Consider the following 9,148-nt stretch of genomic DNA (forward strand, 5'->3'; position numbering starts at 1 on the left):
CTTATGGTCGAATAGAACAAGAGATACATACACAATGTGCAGAGCTGGGGTGGGATTGTGTTAGTGTCGCGACTGATGTAGTTACACTTTAGTGGCCATCACATATTTATTTGCTTCCCTAGGTGTGTCTGTTCAAAACCACCAAAGCTTCATTTAATGCGCCTGTTCTTGTACTTTCCCCCACTCGTGAAATGTCAGCTATCACAAGATATGCAATGAAAGGAAACACGTCACACTTCCCACTTCCTTCAAGCGAAGTGTTGTAGCATGACTCTGAAAGAAGAAACACATTGGCTGTGTTTTTGGATAAAGAGTCCTACAATCAGGGGCGGCGTGAAGGAAGGTCAAGGGCTTCAAGGACCTCGTTGATTAACGCCGACAAGCCAACGAGCGATGAGTCTATGTGGAGTTGTGCTGCTGTGTATTGTGTGTATCCTTCAAGGTGAGTTTACCAAAATTCACTCTCATATCATGCAGAGTTGGTTGCGTTATTGTTACATAGTTCGATCCTGTGGAGGAGATTATTGGAGAATTTTTGAGTAGAAAAGAAAAATCCTGTCATTGTGAGTGAGAAACAAAGAAAGTCAACCTAAATTCTGCTTCGTTGGAAACAAGGTGTTTCCCTTTTCTGCGAAACAACAAAACATTTCCTCTTACATGTTAGAGCGTTCACCGTATCTGTGTTTATTTTTGCAGTGTGCAGCAGTGAGGAACATATTATTGGTTACAGTGGCCAATCAGTCGTCCTGAAATCTGGAGCGGACAGATCATGGAATCTCACCAGAGTTCAGTGGTCCATTTATAAGAACACCACATACATTGCGAGTCTAAAGGATGGCGAAGTGTTTATATACAAGTTCTGGCGACATCAGGGCCGACTTGACCTCAACAATGAAACGGGAGATTTAACAATCCGTAATGTGACAGTGGACGACAGTATGACATACAACGTGGCTTTGGTCACCTCAGATGGCACGCGGAAGCAAGATAAAGTTAATCTCACAGTTCGAGGTAAGCAGTCTTTGGTATAGTCAACAATCTACTTCTGCTTAATGGCTGTCGGCCAGATTGAGTAACTGATATAACGTCCTGCAGAAAGTCTCAATACACCAGACATCCAGAAGACGCTTCATTCCCTCAATGACAGCCGGTGCTACGTTGCCCTCGAGTGCATCGCATCTGGCCAAAATGCAAATTTGTCCTGGACGCCTGATGGCGAGTTCAACGGATCGTATATTTCAGGAATCCCAAACTCTGTTGACTCTTCGCTAGTTCTTTTCGCATCATTTAGTGCCAACAGACACGTGACGTTTACCTGCACTGCCTCCAGTGGTCAACAGACTGTGACCAGGCAAATGACAGTGGGATGTTCAGGTGAGTTTCGTCAACAGATGTTTGCTTCTTTAGGATACTGTTCACTACGTATTAAGTATTAAAGGGTTAGTTCACCCCAAAATGAAAATTCTGTCATTAATTACTCACCCTCATGTCGTTTCAAACCCGTAAGACCTTCGTTCATCTTCGGAACACAAATTAATATATTTCTGATGGAATCTGAGAGCTGACCCTGCATAGACAGCAACGCAACTGAAATGTTCCCAAGTCCAGAAACGTAGCAAGGAGATCGGTAAAATAATCCATGTGACATCAGGGGCTCAACCGCGATTATACGAAGCTACGAGAATACTTTTTGTGCACAAAAGAAAAAAAAAAATGTCTTTATTCAACAATTCGTCTCCTCCGCATCACCTTGGTGCCATTTTGGAGAATATCCGCTGGACGTAAACAACGTATGCTGTTCTGTGTCAGCTGCGTCACACGGATACGCTGTTTCCGTTCAGATCAAATCACAACAACGTAGGAAACAGATCCGGCGTGACGCAGTTGATACAGAACAGCATACGCTGTTTACGTCCAGCGGATATTCTCCGATGCGGAGGAGACGAATTGTTGAATAAAGACGTTATTTTCCAATCCATAGAACGATGTTACCTCTCTACATTTTCTTCTTTTCCGATAATCCATTTAGTTTGCTTACACTATGCTGATAACACACGAACATCTCGGCGACATCTATTTGACGTCTACGTGTACAACTGCAAGATGTATTTTGTTGCTCATCTGCAATACGTCCCTAATAAGACGTCTTTCCTATAAGATATCAAATAGATGTTTAGAAAATGTCTTTAAGATGTTTATGATTTAGAATGTATGTAAAACTGACGTTTGTACACAGCAGATGCTTTCCAGACGAAGCGATCTTTAACAGACATCTTGCAGACGTACGTGTGTGGTAGGTTATGCAAACAGTGTGCGTGAAGTAACTTTAATTATCAACGTCGCCAGATTTTTCGAACTGCTTGTACTCTTGGTGCATTTAAGTCCTCCTGGGAAGTTCGTATTTACGATTTGGGAAGTCGTAATTACCACATTAGGTGCACTGAAGTCACTTTGGTCCGAGCAAGATTGTAATGTACATAAAATTCTGCAAAATTTCTTTAACCCTACTTCTAAAACCTGATGAATACAAATGTGCTTCGAGTGTGTTCTGCTTTGTTTTTATTCAATTCACGAACATTCTTTAAATTGGATTGTTGTTATACATGTCCCATCGTAATTATACAATTTAATGGTATTTTGCACATGCTAATTAGTTTTATTGTAAATGAAGAAAAAATATCAAATTTAAATCCTTTTAACAAATTTACTTCAATACAGAAGCTGCATAAATTGCACCCGACATGTTTTCTCACTGACAAAGAAAAAAATTAATTTGTTTTCCACTCATAATTACGACTTTATAGTGGCATTCATGTGCGCTCAACTCATAAATACGATCTATCCAACATGACTTGAACCAAGTGTGCCACACACGTCCTGAAAAGTGAAGCCGAAACATTTCAATCTCTAGATTAAATGAGTACCAACACATCTATATCGGTCATAACTTTTGCAGTGAAAATAGCGCAATCACTGGACAGGAGTTAAACTCACTAGTGCGCTTGTGTCGAGGGCCCATATTTGCGTGCGCCATCAAATTAAATGTACTTTGAACAGCTGAGTTCAGCCATACGCATGCACTAATCGCGCCCATCAGAACTTGAATCTACTTTGGCGTTGAGGTGTGAAAAGTAGACAGCGAAAAAATGTATGCAAAAAAAACAAAACAATTGGTGACATTTGAGCTTAAAACACATAAAACCTAACGGCTGCTTCAACACACAACTATTCAAACCTTAAGCTTTTTTATTTTATCATTATTATTATTATTATTTATTTGTTTGTTTTATTTTTTGGTAAAATTATTAAGTAACAGGGATGGTTGGAAGTTGTATTTTCAAACTTTGAAGTGTCGCTAATACCTTAAATTTGATTTACTTGATCTTAAAACTATTTTTAAATGTGACTTTATAAAACCTGCAGAAACCGTGATCATATGAAAAGGGCCTTTACTGTCAGCAGAGTGAACAAAGAAACATTGTTTGTGACAGAAGCAGCCAGTAACTTCACCGCACTGAACACTTTAACAGGGCAAGGCCGTTGAAAAGTGACACATGCAAATATATTGAGTTTTTTTATTTTGTTTTTTTTTCTAGAGGAGAAGCAGAAGTGTGAAGCCTGCACTGTTTGCAGTTCGTGCGCTTCCTCTGTGATATTGAGTATTCTGTTTACAGCTGCAGTTTTGGGCTTTGCATATGCATTTATAAAAAATAAAGGTAACAACATATCTTGTAATCAACTTTACAATGCATGAACTTTATGAGCTATATGAACTGTAATTGATGTTTTCTAGAGATAATTATAGCTGCTTGCCCTGAAGGTCCCCTACATTTCATCCAGAATATAAGGTAACATCGCACCACAGACATCACAGATGTAATGAACTCCGTTTACCGCGGTACTTATCCTGGATATTTGTTTTTTTGAAGAACCAGCAGTCCTGGCTCCCGTGGTGTTCAAGGGAAACAAGACGCGGCGTAAGAAGAAGAAAACTTCTCTTGCATAAGGTTCAACTCAGCAATGATCAGCATGCGTGGAAGGGAACATCTGGCATTATGTTTGACAGTTTTTTAAAGAAGTTTCATTTTAAAGAAAACAATGTGCGGAGGTTGTGACTGTTGGTTTGACCTCATTGGATCCGGTCTGTGAAACGTGTCATCTGTCACCTGTGTCAACGATGATTTCAGGTACTTTGCGCAACCTTTTCAGAGATACAAAAAATGGATGTTGTTTTCAAAATCCATTCGGCTGAAAGATCTGAAAGTTTGTGCTCCTTCAGTTTGAACGGACATGATACTTCTGGTACTGATGGCCTTTAAATCTTGACTCAGCATGGCAGCTTTTTTTATTTAATAAATTGTCTAGCTTCTTTGTTCAAAAATGCATGTGAATCTAATTTTTCTATGTCATTTCTGGTTGTTATGATGAATTGTAGTAGTATGTGCTCAGTGTCACAGTATTCTAATGACACATTGTCATTGTGAGTGCTGTTTTTGTCTTGTCAATGGGAAGTGGTCAGTGTTACCTAGAAATGGACACACGAGCTCAGTTTCTGCATATCTGGATATGAGTAAATACTTAAGAAACTGCTTCTATTAAAAGGATATTCCACTGAATTTTAACACTTCTCCAAACTGCCCAGTGACTTTATTTCAGAATTATTTCAAAGTTTTATTTACATTGTGCTTTTCTTTGACTCGTGGCCACTTTACAGAAAGAACATAAGAAGACAAATCAGAGCAATACATTAAAACAAACAAAATACAAGGGAATATCAGAGTAAATTATTCTAACTGTAACTTTTATAACATGCTATTTCGGCCAAATGACAGAGGACAAAAAAAAAAACTGAGTGCCCACATAACTCCAATACACTTTATAAGCTGTAAGTTTATATATACAGTGGTGTGAAAAAGTTTTTGCCCCCTTCCTGTTTTTTTAATTGTTTGCATATTTGTCACACTTAAAAGATTCAGATCATCAAACAAATTTTAATATTACACAAAGATAACCTGAGTAAATATAAACTGCAGTTTTGAAATTATGATTTAATTTATTAAGGGAAAAAAACCTGCCTGGCACTACGTGAAAAAGTAATTGCCCCCTAAATCTAATAACTGCTTGCGCCACCTTTTGCAGCAACAACTGCAATCAAGCGTTTGCGATAAATGGCAATGAGTCTTTCACAGGAATTTTGGCCCACTCTTCTTTGCAGAATTGTTTTCATTCAGCCACATTGGAGGGTTTTTGAGCATGAATGGACTGTTTAAGGTCATGCCACAGCATCTGTGTCAGCTGCGTCACACGGATACGCTGTTTCCGTTCAGATCAAATCACAACAACGTAGGAAACAGATCCGGCGTGACGCAGTTGATACAGAACAGCATACGCTGTTTACGTCCAGCGGATATTCTCCGATGCGGAGGAGACGAATTGTTGAATAAAGACGTTATTTTCCAATCCATAGAACGATGTTACCTCTCTACATTTTCTTCTTTTCCGATAATCCATTTAGTTTGCTTACACTATGCTGATAACACACGAACATCTCGGCGACATCTATTTGACGTCTACGTGTACAACTGCAAGATGTATTTTGTTGCTCATCTGCAATACGTCCCTAATAAGACGTCTTTCCTATAAGATATCAAATAGATGTTTAGAAAATGTCTTTAAGATGTTTATGATTTAGAATGTATGTAAAACTGACGTTTGTACACAGCAGATGCTTTCCAGACGAAGCGATCTTTAACAGACATCTTGCAGACGTACGTGTGTGGTAGGTTATGCAAACAGTGTGCGTGAAGTAACTTTAATTATCAACGTCGCCAGATTTTTCGAACTGCTTGTACTCTTGGTGCATTTAAGTCCTCCTGGGAAGTTCGTATTTACGATTTGGGAAGTCGTAATTACCACATTAGGTGCACTGAAGTCACTTTGGTCCGAGCAAGATTGTAATGTACATAAAATTCTGCAAAATTTCTTTAACCCTACTTCTAAAACCTGATGAATACAAATGTGCTTCGAGTGTGTTCTGCTTTGTTTTTATTCAATTCACGAACATTCTTTAAATTGGATTGTTGTTATACATGTCCCATCGTAATTATACAATTTAATGGTATTTTGCACATGCTAATTAGTTTTATTGTAAATGAAGAAAAAATATCAAATTTAAATCCTTTTAACAAATTTACTTCAATACAGAAGCTGCATAAATTGCACCCGACATGTTTTCTCACTGACAAAGAAAAAAATTAATTTGTTTTCCACTCATAATTACGACTTTATAGTGGCATTCATGTGCGCTCAACTCATAAATACGATCTATCCAACATGACTTGAACCAAGTGTGCCACACACGTCCTGAAAAGTGAAGCCGAAACATTTCAATCTCTAGATTAAATGAGTACCAACACATCTATATCGGTCATAACTTTTGCAGTGAAAATAGCGCAATCACTGGACAGGAGTTAAACTCACTAGTGCGCTTGTGTCGAGGGCCCATATTTGCGTGCGCCATCAAATTAAATGTACTTTGAACAGCTGAGTTCAGCCATACGCATGCACTAATCGCGCCCATCAGAACTTGAATCTACTTTGGCGTTGAGGTGTGAAAAGTAGACAGCGAAAAAATGTATGCAAAAAAAACAAAACAATTGGTGACATTTGAGCTTAAAACACATAAAACCTAACGGCTGCTTCAACACACAACTATTCAAACCTTAAGCTTTTTTATTTTATCATTATTATTATTATTATTTATTTGTTTGTTTTATTTTTTGGTAAAATTATTAAGTAACAGGGATGGTTGGAAGTTGTATTTTCAAACTTTGAAGTGTCGCTAATACCTTAAATTTGATTTACTTGATCTTAAAACTATTTTTAAATGTGACTTTATAAAACCTGCAGAAACCGTGATCATATGAAAAGGGCCTTTACTGTCAGCAGAGTGAACAAAGAAACATTGTTTGTGACAGAAGCAGCCAGTAACTTCACCGCACTGAACACTTTAACAGGGCAAGGCCGTTGAAAAGTGACACATGCAAATATATTGAGTTTTTTTATTTTGTTTTTTTTTCTAGAGGAGAAGCAGAAGTGTGAAGCCTGCACTGTTTGCAGTTCGTGCGCTTCCTCTGTGATATTGAGTATTCTGTTTACAGCTGCAGTTTTGGGCTTTGCATATGCATTTATAAAAAATAAAGGTAACAACATATCTTGTAATCAACTTTACAATGCATGAACTTTATGAGCTATATGAACTGTAATTGATGTTTTCTAGAGATAATTATAGCTGCTTGCCCTGAAGGTCCCCTACATTTCATCCAGAATATAAGGTAACATCGCACCACAGACATCACAGATGTAATGAACTCCGTTTACCGCGGTACTTATCCTGGATATTTGTTTTTTTGAAGAACCAGCAGTCCTGGCTCCCGTGGTGTTCAAGGGAAACAAGACGCGGCGTAAGAAGAAGAAAACTTCTCTTGCATAAGGTTCAACTCAGCAATGATCAGCATGCGTGGAAGGGAACATCTGGCATTATGTTTGACAGTTTTTTAAAGAAGTTTCATTTTAAAGAAAACAATGTGCGGAGGTTGTGACTGTTGGTTTGACCTCATTGGATCCGGTCTGTGAAACGTGTCATCTGTCACCTGTGTCAACGATGATTTCAGGTACTTTGCGCAACCTTTTCAGAGATACAAAAAATGGATGTTGTTTTCAAAATCCATTCGGCTGAAAGATCTGAAAGTTTGTGCTCCTTCAGTTTGAACGGACATGATACTTCTGGTACTGATGGCCTTTAAATCTTGACTCAGCATGGCAGCTTTTTTTATTTAATAAATTGTCTAGCTTCTTTGTTCAAAAATGCATGTGAATCTAATTTTTCTATGTCATTTCTGGTTGTTATGATGAATTGTAGTAGTATGTGCTCAGTGTCACAGTATTCTAATGACACATTGTCATTGTGAGTGCTGTTTTTGTCTTGTCAATGGGAAGTGGTCAGTGTTACCTAGAAATGGACACACGAGCTCAGTTTCTGCATATCTGGATATGAGTAAATACTTAAGAAACTGCTTCTATTAAAAGGATATTCCACTGAATTTTAACACTTCTCCAAACTGCCCAGTGACTTTATTTCAGAATTATTTCAAAGTTTTATTTACATTGTGCTTTTCTTTGACTCGTGGCCACTTTACAGAAAGAACATAAGAAGACAAATCAGAGCAATACATTAAAACAAACAAAATACAAGGGAATATCAGAGTAAATTATTCTAACTGTAACTTTTATAACATGCTATTTCGGCCAAATGACAGAGGACAAAAAAAAAAACTGAGTGCCCACATAACTCCAATACACTTTATAAGCTGTAAGTTTATATATACAGTGGTGTGAAAAAGTTTTTGCCCCCTTCCTGTTTTTTTAATTGTTTGCATATTTGTCACACTTAAAAGATTCAGATCATCAAACAAATTTTAATATTACACAAAGATAACCTGAGTAAATATAAACTGCAGTTTTGAAATTATGATTTAATTTATTAAGGGAAAAAAACCTGCCTGGCACTACGTGAAAAAGTAATTGCCCCCTAAATATAATAACTGGTTGTGCCACCCTTTGAAGCAACAACTGCAATCAAGCATTTGCGATAAATGGCAATGAGTTCAGAAAGGCAGGGCATAGAGGAGAAACAATAATGTACAGTATGTGGAAAATAATGTGTTTTTTTAACCTTAAACCGCATAAACATATTACATTACACAAAATACACAAAATAATGTTCTTTTTAACAAAGTCATATGACCCCTTTAATGTTGGAAAACACTGGTCAAAAACCTTTTAACTCCACTGCAGCTTGACTTTTGTAAAACGCTAATAATATAATGACATATGCAATAGTCTTATATAAAAGCACAATATCAGATTTGACACCACAGAGTATATATATATATATATATATATATATATATATATATATATAAATCCAGAAAACTATTGGCTTTACATCACCAGGTCAATTTATTTTGTCGTGAAGCCACTTGGAGCAGCACTCGCGACGGTTTTGTGTCTGATTCTCGAAGTATCAAGCCCATATATTCTACTTGTGAATATCATCTATAACCACAGCGACAGTGACCACAGCGAA

General features: G+C 37.4%; 1 protein-coding gene and 1 long non-coding RNA gene across 4 annotated transcripts; both read left to right on the forward strand.

Moving 5' to 3' along the window:
* The first annotated feature begins 250 nt into the window (after nucleotides 1-250).
* LOC107706017 (CD48 antigen-like) lies at nucleotides 251-4,622 on the forward strand. Of its 3 annotated transcripts, none has more exons than XM_016509573.1 (6): nucleotides 251-442; nucleotides 697-1,011; nucleotides 1,096-1,374; nucleotides 3,597-3,716; nucleotides 3,794-3,848; nucleotides 3,930-4,622. In XM_016509573.1, the coding sequence occupies exons 1-6, from the start codon at nucleotides 394-396 to the stop codon at nucleotides 3,979-3,981; spliced, it is 870 nt and encodes a 289-aa protein (XP_016365059.1). In that variant the 5' UTR covers nucleotides 251-393; the 3' UTR covers nucleotides 3,982-4,622. The 3 variants fall into 3 exon arrangements, with proteins under 3 accessions (XP_016365059.1, XP_016365060.1, XP_016365061.1); XM_016509574.1 differs by having other exon boundaries at nucleotides 3,936-4,622; XM_016509575.1 differs by having other exon boundaries at nucleotides 3,939-4,622.
* A 2,172-nt stretch (nucleotides 4,623-6,794) lies between these two features.
* Nucleotides 6,795-8,108, forward strand: LOC107706019 (uncharacterized). The gene is made up of 2 exons (XR_001636123.1): nucleotides 6,795-7,202; nucleotides 7,280-8,108. It is a non-coding gene; the product is annotated as an uncharacterized LOC107706019 (long non-coding RNA).
* The last annotated feature ends 1,040 nt before the right edge of the window (nucleotides 8,109-9,148 follow it).

The sequence above is a fragment of the Sinocyclocheilus rhinocerous genome, unplaced genomic scaffold (genome assembly GCF_001515625.1).
Source record: "Sinocyclocheilus rhinocerous isolate Xijiao unplaced genomic scaffold, SAMN03320098_v1.1 scaffold1226, whole genome shotgun sequence".
In the NCBI taxonomy this organism is placed as follows: Eukaryota; Metazoa; Chordata; class Actinopteri; order Cypriniformes; family Cyprinidae; genus Sinocyclocheilus; species Sinocyclocheilus rhinocerous.

Excerpts from the sequence above, each read along its gene's own strand:
- LOC107706017 (XM_016509573.1), top strand. The coding sequence starts at position 394 with ATGAGTCTATGTGGAGTTGTGCTGCTGTGTATTGTGTGTATCCTTCAA. Across the intron at positions 3,717-3,793 it reads TGCATTTATAAAAAATAAAG|AGATAATTATAGCTGCTTGC; the intron begins GTAACAACATAT and ends GATGTTTTCTAG. Across the intron at positions 3,849-3,929 it reads CATTTCATCCAGAATATAAG|AACCAGCAGTCCTGGCTCCC; the intron begins GTAACATCGCAC and ends GTTTTTTTGAAG.